The sequence below is a fragment of the Alosa alosa genome, chromosome 3 (genome assembly GCF_017589495.1).
Source record: "Alosa alosa isolate M-15738 ecotype Scorff River chromosome 3, AALO_Geno_1.1, whole genome shotgun sequence".
Lineage (NCBI taxonomy): Eukaryota > Metazoa > Chordata > Actinopteri > Clupeiformes > Clupeidae > Alosa > Alosa alosa.
Genome location: NC_063191.1, coordinates 30,773,484 through 30,790,665, shown reverse-complemented (window position 1 = coordinate 30,790,665; position 17,182 = coordinate 30,773,484). Strand labels below are relative to the sequence as shown.

Sequence of the window (17,182 nt, the reverse complement as noted above, 5' to 3'; positions counted from 1 at the left end):
TTTAATACAGCTTCAACTGTTTAACGTAGAAACTTCATTCAAACTACGTTGCGTAGGTCTTACTTATGTGACTTCAGCTATGTATTTTTCAACTTTCTAACTCTTATACTTTTTAAACTATTAATTAAAAACTACTAAAAATTTCCCCATTGACTTAACATTAGATTATGACATCACAATAGCAATTAGAATCCTATGCCAGGTGTTCAGGCCACCTGGATCACCATATATGGCTCTGGCCAGGCCACCTGGATCAACTGTAAGTTTCTCAGGCTTTATGACATCTGTAACACATTTACACAATATTAGAATATTGTGCCAGGTGGCCAGGCCACCTGCATCAACTGTCAGTTTCTCAGGCTTTAAGCATACAGTCTCATTCTATGCTATAAGCCTGAGAAACTGTTCAGTCATTCCAACTATATTAAACCTCATCTATCTAGCAAATAGTTTAACCTTCCAACTAAAACTATCCACTATTAACCTTTCAGTCATTTCCAACTATATTAAACCTCATCTTCCCTAGTTCAGTCATTCCAACTATATTAAACATCAACATCACCTAGCAAATAATGTAACCTTTTAAACCATCCACCTATTTAACTGTTCAGTCATTCCAACTATATTAAACCTCATCTACCTAGTTCAGTCATTCCAACTATATTAAACATCATCTACCTAGCAAATAATTTAACCTTTTAAACCATCCACCTATTTAACTGTTCAGTCATTCCAACTATATTAAACCTCATCTTCCTAGTTCAGTCATTCCAACTATATTAAACATCATCTACCTAGTTCAGTCATTCCAACTATATTAAACCTTGTCTACCTAGTTCAGTCATTCCAACCTATTAGTAAATAAACCTCATCTAAGTAAATTTAAACTTTTAAAACTATCCACCTATTTAACTGTTCAGTCATTCCAACTATATTAAACCTCATCTATCTAGCAAATAATTTAACCTTTTAAAACCTCATCTACCTAGCAAATAATTTAACCTTTTAAACTATCCACCTATTTAACTGTTCAGTCATCCCAACTATATTAAACCTCATCTACCTAGTTCAGTCATTCCAACTATATTAAACCTCATCATGTTGGTTGCCAATTAGAACATCATCTGTTTTAACAATATATTTCACACCATATGTTTTGCATTTTCATGCACTGGTAATTCCCTGGAACTAGAATGCGATTTCTAGTTAAGTATAGTTCGCCTTTTATTTGTGGATTTATTTAATGTATTTAGTGTTATTTCTTCCCCAAGCTCATAAAATAAATTTGGGTCGCACATAAATTGACAGGGTCGGTCGGAAACCGGAACCCAAGATTATTTTTTTTTTTATGCCTTATAGCCTATGATCTCTCTGTAGACAATAGCCTAATGAAAACTGAAAAGACCTATCTGTCTGTGCCCTGGCTACAGTAGGCCTACAGTACATGCACTCCTATTGAATTTTCAGAACCAAGGAGAGAAATTAGAAAAATGTGTTACAGCTCTGTCTGCTATTTACACCCATTCTTCTTGATACATCATGAATAAATATGAAAATGTATCAAATGTTTATCAGTACATTAGACTACTTTGCAAATTGCTAAACCATATAATAGCCTGTCCCACCATCATTATTGAAATAGCATAATGCTAGAATTTAAATCAAAAAAAAAAAAAAAAAAAAAAAAAACAAGTCCAGCTCAGGTTCAGATGATTAAAGCTTTATAGGCTAGGGAATAGGAAATTATTTTGATATAATTTGCATGTAGCCTATGTATTCTCTATTGGGTTGTAATCAAAATTAAGTTTTAAGTAAAGTTAACATCTTTTCTGAAAATTTTGTTCCATGTGCCCTTTTTTTAAATTTGAGCCCCTGCCCCTTCAAAGGTCTCTGCACGCCCCTAATCATCGATTTGACACTCTTGCTGTCCGGGGTTGCAAATCATTCATTTAGAACATTTAAGTTGCACTATTTGTTATTACAATCACAGCACGGCCTTACATTATCATAACCACGTCATTACATTATCGCAATTAATAAGTCATCATAATCATCAACATGGCATGTCACACACAGCCTACCTGCTCCACCACTGAGTTCTTATCATGTAGCCTCAACTAGGCTCCACCACCTGCTCACTGTCCCTCTGTATGCTTGCTTAAAGTACATTCTTGTTCAAACTCAACGAACTTCAACATGTTGGTGACATATGCTAGCCTACTTGCAATATTGCATTTTTGAAGCTTCTGCATTGGTGTTACTTTTGCACTATTGTCACTACCGGCACCCGCCACAATTTCGTGCAACTTCGATTAACTTCTGATGGCTCACAAAATCCTGGCTCTGGGCCAAAATGCGAGGGGTGGGGCCTGACGTGAGCTGTTAATGGATCAGTCGAGTGTCAATATGGAAATGTAACCAGTGGGCCGCTGATTGTCCTTCCTTTGGGCCGATCGTTGGCCAAAATTATTAAATTATAGCCTATTCTATCGGCCCAAAAGGTGCGTCGGCCCACCGGGAAAATGCCCGGTATGCCAGATGGCCAGTCCGCCCATGAAAGACACAAAGAAACAGCAGCCATTTTGGATTTCATCAAAAACACTAAACGTTTTTACATGCCACAAATGTTATCAATTCTTCACGAAAGCTGACCAACCCTCACAAAAGTTACTTATTGGCATTTTGATTTATGAAGGCATTTACCCAATACAGCTAATCAAATTGACAGTGAAGCTGTCAAACAGGAAATGAGGTCATATCTCAGCCAATATTTGGCCAGTTACCAAGAAACTTGTTGTGAGTGTTTCTTACCTTACCGTTGACATAACTCCATGATGTTTCCATGGCAAAACCATCCTGCTAGACAGCTTGGTTCCCTCATTGCAGCTAGAAACTATATTTTGATAGCTTTTTATGTAGTAATTACTATCACATACACATTCTACTGCTACAAAAAAGCTCAATGTAAAACCACACTCGCATACTACAAGGATACAAAGATACAAGGAAGTTTATTGTCACATATAGTTACTGGATGTAAGAAATGCAGTGAAATTATGTCTGGTGTCAGCCTATTTGTGCATTTATGGGGGCTTCTAAAAGTGCAGTAGAAGAGGGGTTTAGTAGATTAAGTGGCAAGGGCTGCATAAGAAAGGTGGGGGAGGATTGGGATTGGGGGGGGGCACCAACAAGGAGCACCCAAGAGCAACAGGGGCAAGGGAAAACTCCCTTACTGATGAAGAAACCTTGGGCAGATCCACGGCTCAAGGGGCTAACCCAACTGCTAGGGGTCTTGGTGTGTGTGTTGGGGGGATGACAAGGGAGATGGGATAGTGTGCTGTGTATGTGGGAAGAGGGCAGTGTGCAATATGTGTGTTGGAGAAGCTTCCTCATGAGACAATGTGCTGTGTATATAGGGGAGAGGGGGGGCAGTGTACTGCAAGTATGGTGAAGGGACTATTGCAAGCAGAGTACTGTATGTATGATGTATGTGAGTGATGACAGTGTGTGTGGGCGGGAGGGGAGTAGAGCAGTGACTGTGTGTGTGTAGTGTGTGTGTGGGTAGGTGGGGGCAGTGTGCTGTAAGTATGTAGAGTATATGTGTTGGAGAAGATCCTGAAGCAGACCCGGCGGCAGACACAAATTCACGGACGGGCATTACACCTTTCCAGGGGGGGCACGGGAACTTAAAATGATCACGATAGTTTAAGCTTAAACTGAAAATGTAGATGCAATTGTTGTAAAATGGTGCAGCTCCATTAAGAGAGCCCCGTGCGCAGGGATTGAGAGAGAGAAAGCGAGAGGGGATGTGTGTTAGAACTGAGATGCGTGTGGAAAAAGTAGACGTGCTGTTGAGACTGGAGCGAGTCATATTCAAAGTAATGCAAAAATAAATCCGCAGATAAAACCAAAATCCTTGTTTATTTGCTAATCACTTTCAGATAGGGTTAGGGAGTTAGCCCCGACCATACGGATAACTTCGGCCCGGGAGCGGTAACAAGCTCCCCTATGTTCTCCGACTAGGTCAGAAGAAAAAACAGTAAAGGTTAACGCTATCAAACAAACCCAGAAACTAGGCCTACTTCTACTAATTACGATATGAGACTACCTGCGAGCCGATAAGCCATATTTGTCATCGGATGACAGGGGTTAGTGCAGAAGTGAAGTAGGCTAAACTGCGCCACTAAAACGTCCTTTCCATTAAGGTGATAGCTGGGCTTACCTTATGTTAATAAGCTACGTAATAATACAGATTTTACAAGTTTTATTTGCTACTTGCTATATTGACAAACCTATAATATAGGCCTACATTTAATTAAAATTTGTTCAAAATCAATTTATGGGATTGGGGAAGTGGGGTTGGTTGGTGCAGCCAAGCTCATCCAGGGCGGGCACAGATGACTTCCAGGACGGGCCCGGCCCCCCAAAGCCCCCCCATGACGCCGGGACTGTCCTGAACACAATGTGCTGTGTATGTAGGGGGGGCAGTGTGCAGCAAGTATGTAGAGGAGGCTTACTGTAGCAAGCAGTGTGCTGTATGTATGTGAGGTGATGACAGTGATGATGTAAGTGTGTGTTTTTTTGTGTGTGTGTTGAGGATGGGGATGGGGGGGCAGAAAGGCTAGGCAATCAAGGACATGGGTAGATAGATGGAGGAGAAATCAAAAATAATAAATAAAAAGTTACTAACAATGAAAACAACATCAAAATTGTTACATGAAGAAAAGAAAAAAACACTAAAAGATATTTTAATTTCAAGCCGGACAAAATCAAACTGTCCAATTCTTGTTTGTAGCAGGAAGTATTTAGAAGCACATGATGTAAGCTTATTTGACAACAGCCTTATTACCTTTGTTTCAAGGTTGGTTGTTTCATGAGTGAAGTGTGAACCTGTACTTTAGCTGGTGCAGTTACCATCCAGTTCAGCAATCCAATTTAATGACTTTGAGGGGCACATACAAAATAAACCTGCAATTCATAATCCCATTTGATTTTTCTTTTTAAATTACAATTTGTGTTCTTTTCTATAATATAATTTTTCTATCTAATTGTTATTGGCTGAAATCAGAGCACAACTAAAATCTCCATATTTAAGATAATGATGTAGGATTTTAGTGGATGTTTCTGTAATGTGGCATGGTAATAAGTTTCCATATCATTTTTGGTCATTTCTTCTCACTTTCACTCTTTTAAATTCCAGTGGTGAACAGTGGCAGAAACTCTTGGAATAATGATCCAACAAATGAATTTTCATTGGGCACCTTGGAGGACAGCTGGATGCAGCAACAAGCCAGCAGTGCCAGCAAGGAAGCTGTGGACCAAAATAGGAGGTTAGTTTGTTCTGATCTGTATTTTTAAATGTATTATTGTATTGGGATTTTGGCTTTTTGCCCCTGCTCACTTGCCGATCAGAAGCCATGATTGTTACATTTGGAATGCTTAGTAAATGGGCCGATGCAACTCGGAGTTTTTAAAGGGACACCAGGCAACGTTTTTGTGTTAATTACTCATCTTCGTAAGTCAGTATATGGTTAAATGACTCATTACAGGGCGAATGAAGACTCTCTTGCCCACCCCTACTGCCTGTAGGAAGAATATCCCGCTTGCAAGTTCAGTGTATCGTACCCGCCGACCGAAGCAGGATCAGTTTACATCCTGCATACAACACAGAGGCAGGCTAATGAAGCGCTAGCGATTGTTGCAAACGTGTGTATAATGGCAGAGCCAGTGAAGAAGCAGCAAAAACCCTTGACAGAAGATGCAAAGAAAAGGAAAAGAGCTTCAGACCAAGCGAGGGGGAGTTTCATAGAGAAAAAGCATCAAGCTTGCCTGGTGTCCCTTTAATTAAGAAAAGATATCTCAGGTTTTTATTTGTGTTGGCGTTGCAGCAGTGACATGCAATGAGGTCAAAGGCAGGTGAGACACCAGACAGTATCAGAGCCAGATTTACATGTTTACAGTACAGCTTCAATTCTCAATGACTCTGCAATAACACTACTGTAGAATGGTAGTAATTGTGAAACATGATCCTTAAATTCACCATGTCAGTACTGCCCATCATGACATGGTCAGCTACACTACCAGTCAAAAGTTTGGAGACACTTAGACATTTCCATTTCACTCCGTTATAGACCGAATACCAGAGATCATTTGCATTGTTTTTTAATCAGGTCAGCAGTTTTCAGACACACATTACATTATGTGTGTACATAATTGCAAAAGAGTTCTCGACTGTTGTAGAAAGAAATGGCTGATCTTTAATGCAATATCTACATTACCCATTATCAGCAACCATTCATTCAATTTTGCAAAGGCACATTCTGTTAATAGTCTAGTTACATCCCCCATAGGGCCAATAGTAAATCCAGAAATGTTGAGTACCCTAAAGTTTTATTGCAAAAATGTCATCTATAGGCCTAGTGGATGGAATTCAACTTGGTTGCTAAAAGTTGCACTTGGCAATTTGCATAAGTAGCATAATAAGATCATTAAGGCGAGACACTACTGGTGAATAGGGTAAAAAACATTTTTTATAGCTATCACCATGAAACTTTCTCAGTTGATTACTAAGAAAAAATTTATTGCATGTTTTTACTATTTTAATGTTACTATCTCATTAATTAGTTTAAACATGATAAGATAATCTGTGCTCATTTGCTAACAAACAAAATCAGATCGTGTGATAAAGCCAGGCTCAAAATTATTTTTCCAAGGGAAAACACGTATACTTGGGGGTCTGAGTTGGCGAAACCTTTAAGGAACCTGGTCAAGAGGCAGTGTTGACCTATTATACCATTCCGGCCTTCATCGTGCCCATGAAGAAAAGGATTGATTTTATTGAAGCGTGAAGCATTTTTTTCTCATCTTAACATAAGTAATCAACTTAGAAAGTTTCATGATGATAGCTATAAAAAAATGTTTTACCCTATTCACCTGTAGTGTCTCACCGTAATTTGGTGCGCGGTAGATTGAACAAGTCAACAAGGCACAGCATTGACATTATTAGGTTACTTCAGACACGAAGTTGAAAGTCACCTCTACCTTTTCCCATTAGCCTATGTTACAAGTAAAATTCAGGATGTAAAGTCAGATAGATAACTGGTTGTTATGTCACACATTCTTTAAGCCACTGAAAGCTAGTGACAAGCTCCCTTAGTCAGCTAGTTAATGTTAGGCTATAATAATATTAACCAACGACCAACTTGCGATATAGCCTGAAATAAAGTTAGCTCACCAATGAAATATACAATCTTGGGTTCAAAGTCATCACAACTTATTGTTGAAGTTGCTACATGGCTTCACATCCCAGATATTAAAGTCCTTAGAGAAACAACTGTGACAGAGGATTCCCCCATCCCCTTTAACCTTTTCAAAATGCTAGTGGCACAGAGACCAGTGCAGTGTTAGGTCAATTAACTTAAAGGTTTAGGTAGGCTATACTATATAGCATTCATACTAGACTCCTACAAACCTAATGCGTGCTAAATAAATTGTTATATATTATTGAATTATATAATTACTTTTTTTTTTGGTTATTCTTGGCGATTTGGCCATTCTGACATACTGACTACATCCTGACATTTTTGTTTTCTCTTTATTGTGATTTAATAAACTTTAGACTTCAATCATATTTATTCCTTCTCAAGTTAACAATGAACTTAGATTAATGTAGGAATTGAATAGCGATTGTGTGGCTTATGAGGAAACACCCAGCGATACCCTTGGTACCATTAAATGGTAGGCTATAGCAATGTGGTCAGGATACACACTGATATACCGTGGTCCGCCTTACCGGTGACTGGGTCGTGGTCCGCCTGATCACAGAATTCATAGTTTACCCACCTCTTTTGTGTGTGTGTGTGTGATTATGTACAGTACCCCCGGATGGGTTAAATGCAGAGGACAAATCTCCTTCAGGTCAGATTATCACTTTCCACTAACAAACCTCTGCCATTTCTAAAATTGTGCTCCAAATGGCTCAGTTTCGGCATTGCAGGGAGATACTAGCGCATATTTCTAAGATCTAAATCATTTATCAAACAACACCTGCAGCAATAATTGTGGGCTATCACAAACTGGGCTATTTACATTTATTTTGTCAGATATAATGGCAGGGTTAAGATTATGAGATTTACAATAATTTCAAACTTCAACCGGATTTGTTACTTATGTACACATTACGAGAACAACCGACTTGTATGTTAAGAAGTGTCTTTTAACCCTTAGAACCCGATTGACGCAAAGTGCGTCAAAAAACACACCCTTTCTTCTCTGTTACATTGCTCCGCGACTGTTCATCACAACGAGATAAAACCTTTATTTTATGACAGAGAAGAAGTGGGGCTTTCCAAAGAGACTACGCACTTGTCTGTACAATCAAGTATGAAAATAAAAAGAAATCATGAAATTAAATCAAATTGCATCATATTTACAGTCTATACTTCTCTGCGTTCACCTGCGCACCCATTACTCTCGTTTGAATTACTCGCGAACCCGTGATCGCATAGATATGGCAAGCATATCAGATGAAAGAGGAGAAACAGGGCTATCATTTGATACCAAATACATCCTTCTGGGTTATAAAACAGACGAAGTGACAGCAAAATAATAACTTCATATAGCTGGACTTACCCCCGTTTTTTTGTCTGTTTTGTGGCAAAGCATGTTTATAATCCAACGCTATCGTGTGTTTCTCTATGGCAAAACATGTTCATAATCCAGTTTTGAGATCCTAGCAAATTCCTGCATGGCATCCAATTCAAGGCTCACATTGCATCCCAATTTGTTCAACAAAGAAACACCTTTTTTGCCTTTACTTTGTTCATGGTAATGCAGTAAAAAGTTGAGAATCATCATGAGTGCATACACCATAGTCACACATGCTAACAGGCAAACTTGGGTCAAGTCAGGTCAGATCAGTTCGTGTCACAGATGCGCAGGAGTGCAGAATGGTAATTTTTCATCGCTAAATAAAAAATGGCATTTATTTCTGTAAATCACACACCACATATTTCTGTAAATTGCTCAGCCCCAGAGTATCCCTCCGACATGGCAATTATATTGCCCGTTTCAGGACAGTCTGCCCTACACACACATGAAATGCATGTAGAGCTATGAGCTTGCTGTGGTGAGATACAGGTCAAAATATAAGAATTTTTATAATATGATTTTTATATTTTAATTATTTAAAAATCAAAATAAAATCAATGCTAGTACTAATACATGAAATGATCTGGATAGCCTAGACTCTGCTGAAAAAAACAATATATAATATGTGTGTGTGGCACTTACAATGACCAGAATAAATCCTTATGAATAAAGGTAGTGAAAATGCCCTAAAAACAGCTTAGGGTTCTAAGGGTTAATTGTTATACATGAGTTCATGCTACAAAAGTTTCAGACATGATTCAACTGTCTGTAGGAGTGATTTTTATCAAGGGTAGTGTCTGCACCTTACCAGATATTAATGGGTAAATACTGGTCATCAGCCATGGACTTACGCAACACTCTTCTTATTTCTTAATATTTGTGACACAGGTCAGTCAGTGGCAAGAAAATATGTTCATCCTGTCACAAACCCCTTGGCAAAGGAGCAGCCATGATCATAGAGTCACTGGTGCTGTGTTATCATTTGACTTGTTTCAAGGTGAGAGGTCAGACTGCTTTGAACACATTTTCACATACATATTTCTCAGAGATGTATTGCCATTCACCACTGATGCCCCAATGACTTTCACACTCCCCTCTTTCATCATAGTGCAACAATTGCCAGTCTGAACTTGGTGGATCAGAAGCTGGGACTGAGGTCAGAATAAAAAATGGACAGCTCTACTGTAGCTCATGCTATGTGCAACTAAAAAGTAAGCCTCTTGTTGATTATTTGAGAACCTCTGCTTGTATCCCTTTCTTACTGTTCTTATGTTTTAAGTGTTTTTGCGACTTTGTGAACAATGGAGATATAATTTTTCTGACTGGCGCACACATTGTTTATATAGCAAATGTACCTGTACCCATATAAGCAAACGTGGGTGTGATGAACAAAATGATGTGTCCAGCTTAGGGCTGGGTACCTTTCACATTTAAACCAATATTGGTTTCTGGTGTTCACTACCGGTAAACAACTGTAGTCCTACTTTTTTCATTGTTTTTTTCTGTCTGAATGTATAACAATAGTAGGTGGTAGGAGACTAAAGTGGAGCTAGGTAGTTCAGCCCAATCATTTTTCAATAGACCTACTTTACAAATATACAAATATGCTGCTTAACAGAATGCTGTGATCTGGCTTATTTTCTCCAGGTGTTACTCAAATACGGAATCACAATTACATCATGGCAAAAAAGACTGTAATGTTACCCAGGACTGCCAAACCAATGGTACAGTGGGTATCAGTTAAGTTTGGACGGTTTCCTGCATGAATCGCGCACGAATCACGCATGAATCGCGCACCATATTCTCGGCAGAAATGGCACAAACTGCAGTTGACACAAACAACCTCAAGGTGGCACTTGTCAGTCCAAGTCCGTAGAACAATCAGAGACAGTTGAGCCATTACCAAACATATATGATAATACAATAGCGTGAGTTTATATATCTTATACCCTATTTGTCACGGTTACTTATAGATTTGATAGTGTAACGATAGCGCATGAGACACTTGGAGACTGGACACCAGAGAGACGGACACGTTAAGTCAAAGACGTTTTCTGCTATAATCAATTGAACTGGCGCAGCGAAGATTCTGAAAAAAAATGCCTTTTCATTTTGTTTAACCCAAACAACAGCACACCTGCTTGCCGACGTTCAAACGACAACGAAAAAGATATCAAAGCACCAAGCAAGCAACAAGAGGGTTGAGTCTGAATGACACTGAGTTGTAGACACTGAGTTTTTGAAGTTTTAGAAATATTTTCATAATAAAAATGGTAATTTAACCAATAAAGGCTGAAAACATGTAGGCTACATGCAAACCAGCAGAAGACTATTATATTGGCAAATCATTGAACACCATTTACACATTGTATTCTGCAGTCTCTACACGTGGAGCGCTAATGTATCTACTGTAAATCATTCAAATCATGTGTGAAAGTCATTAGGCTGGAAGCGTTAATGTGTCTATTACGCTCATTAGCCTACTTTCAATAGGCCTACTGTACAGCCTGAGAGGGAGAACATAGCCTACTGTAGAGTAAACAATCAGTTTACTTAGTTACATTTGTTTAGTTAAATCTAGTTTAATACCCTATCTCCATAATATGTATAGAAAGACAAAGTCGGGAAAGTGCTTCAGAGAAAACGTGTTTATTGAAATAATGAACATTCTACATTCTCATGGCCGCCGTCACCAGTATTGCCACGGCAATACTACTTTTTAAAGTAGTATTGCCTGACAAATAGGTTACACTAATAAACAACGTCACAAACTGCTGCTGCACTGCGCTTATCCTCAAAGTGTTTTTCTTGGCTGCAACACTTGGCTGCAAGCTCCCCTACCCCACCCCCTTCTTTCACAAGCAGTGCAGCTTTCTGAAGCGGTGCTTTCTGAAGCTAATGTAACAACAAATACCACCAATATTGTTGTGTGGCAATAAAAGTATCCAGGGTTTGCGCAAGTAGCTAAATATATAAATAAAGGGCATAAAATTCTTAACATGAAAAAGCTTAATGTAGCTTAGGCCTAATGTCCCAAAACGGCAACAAGTCGTTCTACTCCCCGTATGCGCTCATTATAAAGAAAGTTTAACGTGTCCCAAAAACAGCTATTAATCACCAAACGTCTTATAAACAAGTCTTGCCAGGAGCAACACCTTGCAAAAAAAATAAAATAAAAATAAATAAAAATAGGCCTAGGCCTAATAATGGTTGGAATGGAAAGATGCAAGTTATGTTTTAAAAGCAAATGCTCCCGTTACCCCGCAGAAGTTTCAAAGTAGCCAACACCCAGCCTAAGCCTAGGCTACTTCAGAACACCTCATCGACTGTCTGTAGTAGGCTACAACTTCGATTCAATAAAAAGATTTCTAAAGAAAAACATCGCATCATTACTCCTGCCTGGATTCGAACTCAGGACTGCCTGAAAGTTGCAGACCTGCTCTTGAAATACGTGCATTAACCCACTAGACCGTCAGACAACGCTAGCTGCTTCGAGTAGGCCTATTGGTAGGACTGTACACTGGTTGCTCTACAGCCTTGAGTGACCGAATTCATTTTCTTTTGTCATATGAATGCTGTCATTTTGTTAACATTACTGTTAAGGAGATGCTGTAGGCAAAGGCTATATTTCAACCTTGTTAGTGTAGTAAAAAAATTCAGAACTATTCACGAAGTTTCTGGGCAGCATTATATGTTCTGTTAGCAAGCAAACTTCTCATGACTGCCAACAAAGTAGCCTATTGCCAGCTGACGAAGCTCTCATTTTAAAACATTACTGAGAGAGAGTCACTGTACAATCAAGAAATCCTGCCACTGAATCCAATACTATGTCTGACATTATGTACAAAACTTATAGGCTACAGTGGACTAGCATGTTGCAGGGGCTGCTAAAAACACACTGACAAACAACACACTAAAAACTCGGCCAATCACAGCCCTTGCTGTCGAACGCTCTGTCCGGTTCGACCGTGGAACGCCACAGTGGACTTATGCTGCCCCCAAGCGGCTGCAGTTGTACTTACATTTCACGCAGCTGCGTGAGTCACGTTTTTCGTGAATGAAGTGTCCATTTTTAACTAGTACCCACTGTAGCAAACCACCATTTATTGATATGATGCACTTTCTACAAATTGCTTACTACTATATAGCTGAATTCTTAGACAGAGAGCTGAATAAGATTACTATTTTACAATTATGCTTATCACATGAAAGAAGCCAACTCTCTGTCTTTGCACAAACACACTCAGTGCATGCACACAATAGATTTTTTCATGATTTTTTAAACATTAGGACCTGAAAAGTTTCAGGAAAGTTTCACGTCACAAATTTTGTCCGATCTTCATGAAACTTGACGTACATGATCTTCAGACCATGCCTCACAAAAGTTACAGAAAGGATTTTTGATTTTCGAAAGTGTTCACCCATCACAGCCAATCGAAATCAGTCACGAAGCCGCCAAACAGGAAGTGAATTAATATCTCAGCAAGGCTTTGATGTATGATGTCCAACCTTGGTACATGGACTCGGGACCCTCTCCTGAGGACGCACAATACATTTGGTATCTTTTGACCACTAGGGGGCGATATAATCACAGGAAGTAGGCTCATATATCAGCAACGCTTTCATGTATAGAAATCAAACTTGGTACATGGACTCCGGACCCCATTCCGAGGACGCACAATACATTTGGTGTCTTTTGACCACTGGGGGCTATAATCACAGATTACACATATATAGAAACCAAACTTGGTATATGGGTTTTTTACATGCTACGCAATAGAGGCTTAGACAACTATGACCCACATTTTGGTTTCGTAAATTAATTTGCCCTACTTCTTGACTGCAATGTAGTCAATTGACTGCTTGACATGTCATTTTTATTTTTCTGTACAATTTTGATTATATGATCTGCACAAAAGATAAACTTAGGTAACCAACGACGTCAATATTGTTGTCAAAATATTAACCCAGATTCGAACTCTTGGACAGGGGACTGATAACTGCTGCGCAACAGCGGCTGTCATCTGCCAGCCTTAACGCAATGCGGCACAGAATTATGTGCAGGTGCCCGTTCACGTGCTACTAAACGTCATTAACCACCTTAGTTCAGACTACTGAAGTTTGGAAATCATGGTCCAAACTTACAAAGTACTATGTAAGTAACGACAGTCGTGAATCTTACATGTTGGTTAGTTGAACGATGCATCCTGTTAGTAAAAGCTAACCCGTGAGTTGTAACAAAACGCACCCCAGATCAGCTTGTAAGCCATTAGCAATCTGTTTATTTTATTTTATGAAGCCATACAGTAGATCACTTGCCACATTCTCACTTTCAATAGACAAATGCAACAGCCATTGGTCAAGTATTGAGTATAAAGTACTAAGATAGTAGCCTATACAAAAAAAGTACTTCATACTATCATAAAAATTTGTTAAAACTAATAGCATTTTTGCAACTTGACAAAAACACTGGATTAATGACTGACATAATGCGCAAATAATATAGCCTAGATATTCCAATATATTCAATACATTTTTAGAGGGGATATTCGAACGTAATTTTTGAGCAATTTTGACAGCCCTACTTTAAAATCGCTCCGTAAGTTGTGTGCCTTCTGGTTTCTCCACCTACTGGTTTCTTTATGCTGCACGCGCTGCAGCAGTTGTCAGACATTCACAAACAAGTTGTTTTAGGCGGTTTGAAGTGGTTTTCATACGCCATGAGCCTCGCCAGCATTATGTTTACTAGCACTGTGACAAAAGACATGTAAAAAAAATATGTTTTGAAAACTAGCATTAAACTGATTCGATCCCACAAAAACACACACGCGACTCTCTCCAGCCTGATTCCCACTCTTTTTGAGCCAAGTAATATGTTACGCTGATACATAAGTGGTTGCCCTTCATCTACAACAACAACTGGTTACCCGGCTGCTACAGTCGCCAGTGCACTGTGCACAGTAGGCCGGTGCTACTCTTTTGTGGTTGATCAACTAAAAATAAAAGATGTATTTGGTGATGACATTATTGTAGGCCTAGTAGACCTAAATTCTGAGAAATTAAATGGTACGAGAAACGATCTACAAAGCTTACCAGACCGCAATGTCTTCAAGGGTTGAATGAAGGAGTTTGTAAAAAAATTAGCTTTATTTTTCAAGTCAATAAACATTCTTAATTGTCAATGTCTTTGTTAGCTTAACATCTGACTTTTCAAAAGCATAGGCCTGGTCAGTATGGCCATGCCCATTGAAATAAAGGGGGGGCCCCCCCTTCCGATATTTCCCCCCTGATAATTTTTTTTTGATCATAACTTTGTTCCTATTATGCTCCATAATAAGCCAGAGCCTATAACGCATCAAATGTATTCTTCTGATGTGTAATAAACTCAGAGTAAAATATTGAAGACCGGTCAACATCAGCCCTTTTCCTAAAATTGCGTCGGTGTATGTTCCAGAATAACTCACACGCGCATTGAGCTCGAACGTTTTTTCTTGTGTTGGACTGTTACAGTTAACTTTAGGCTACAGTTTGAACAGTTGAACTGTTACAGTTACAGTTTAAACAGATACAGTCAATGGTGTTGAAGTGGTAAGTAGTCTAGCTAAGCAATAAAAAGTAGTGGAATTATTTGTAGTTGACCAGGAAATTTTGACTTGGTGATCAAATAGTTAGAACTATGGATTTGATGTTACCGCTAATTCAGAGCATAACGCTAGCCTACATGGTGTCAGTGTAACGAAGTCAGGGCTACTCTACAAATATTACAAATATTTAGCAGTCTCCTGGTTCAATTGTTTCCAGTTTCATAGAACGAGGGTGTTAAATTTTGCAGTGACTACAAAATTCAACCCTAATAACATTAGGTGCAAGGCATTACGCTGATGTTTCTCCACTTTGTTCTTCACGCACAGTGGGCATCGCTTAAATGGCCACTTCAGTCACAAGACATTTATAGGTGAAGCTGCGAGTTTTAGTACCACTTTCAGCCACTGTGCATCGCTTCTGCCACTGTACATCGCCTGTCAGTAGCCTGACTGCCGCCTTCTGAAAAAGCAGGAGGCTAGGCTACCTTTAAACGAATTGTTGGGGAAATCCCAGCCTACTTAATTCAATAACAAATAAACCCATCGTGAATTAAACATTACCCTCGATTAAGGCTATTTGGGTATGGCTTAAGGCTTGACTACACGGTAGCAAAAACTAAATCTGCTTGTGATAGCCTACCGGTGTCCCACCACAAAAAAAAAATATTTTAATTTGTTGCCTATGTTATTGTCAGTGTTGGGGTAACGGCGAACTACGCAAATCAAAAACAGTGTCTTAATTTGCCCTACTTCTTGACTGCAATGTAGTCAATTGACTGCTTGACAGGTAATTTTTATTTTTCTGTACAATTTTGATTATATGATCTGCAAAAAAAGATAAACTTAGGTAACCACCAACGCCAATATTGTTGTCAAAATATTAACCCAGATTCGAACTCTTGGACAGGGGACTGATAACTGCTGGCAACAGCGGCTGTCATCTGCCAGCCTTAACCACGCGCACAGAATTATGTGCAGGTGCCGTTCACGTGCTACTAAACGCCATTAACCACCTTAGTTCAGACTACTGAAGTTTGGAAATCATGGTCCAAACTTACAAAGTACTATGTAAGTACGACAGTCGTAACTTACATGTTGGTTAGTTGAACGATGCATCCTGTTAGTAAAAAGCTAACCTCCGTAGTTGTACGGGAAACGCACCCCAGATCAGCTTGTAAGCCATTAGCAATCTGTTTATTTTATTTTATGAAGCCTATACAGTAGATCACTTGCCACATTCTCACTTTCAATAGACAAATGCAATAGCCATTGGTCAAGTATTGAGTATAAAGCAATTAAGATAGTAGCCTATACAAAAAGTACTTCATACTATCATAAAAATTTGTTAAAACGAATAGCATTTTGCAACTTGACAAAACACTGGATTAATGACTGACATAATGCGCAAATAATATAGCCTAGATATTCCAATATATTCGAATACATTTTAGAGGGGATATTCGAACGTAATTTTTGAGCAATTTTGACAGCCCTACTTAAAATCGTTCCGGTGTTGTGTGCCTTCTGGTTTCTCCACCTACTGGTTTCCCTTGCGTGCGTCGCTTGCAGTTGTCAGACATTCACAAACAAGTTGTTTTAGGCGGTTTGAAGTGGCTTTTCATACGCCATGAGCGCCCGGCTACATTACAGCCACTCAGACAAAAGACATGTAAAAAAAAATATGTTTTGAAAACTAGCATTAAACTGGATTCGATCCCACAAAAGCAACACACACGTGACTCTCTCCAGCCTGATTCCCTACTCTTTGAGCCAAGTAATATGTTACGCGATACATAAGTGGTTGCCCTTCATCTACAACAACTGGTTACCTTGGGCTGCTACAGTCGTCAGTGCACTGTGCACAGTAGGCCTATGCTACTCTTTGTGGTTGATCAACTAAAAATAAAAGATGTATTTGGTGATGACATTATTGTAGGCCTAGTAGACCT

At 39.1% G+C, this 17,182-nt stretch overlaps 1 protein-coding gene across 3 annotated transcripts in view; it reads left to right on the top strand.

The window, feature by feature from the left end:
* LOC125292184 (LIM and calponin homology domains-containing protein 1-like) overlaps window positions 1–17,182 on the top strand; it is a 106,538-nt gene that overhangs the window by 69,520 nt on the left and 19,836 nt on the right. For all 3 annotated transcript variants that reach the window (XM_048239380.1, XM_048239378.1, XM_048239379.1), the window contains 3 exons: window positions 5,201–5,330; window positions 9,538–9,646; window positions 9,758–9,860. In XM_048239380.1, the coding sequence (XP_048095337.1) occupies window positions 5,201–5,330; window positions 9,538–9,646; window positions 9,758–9,860 (342 nt within the window). The remainder of the gene's footprint in view (window positions 1–5,200; window positions 5,331–9,537; window positions 9,647–9,757; window positions 9,861–17,182) is intronic.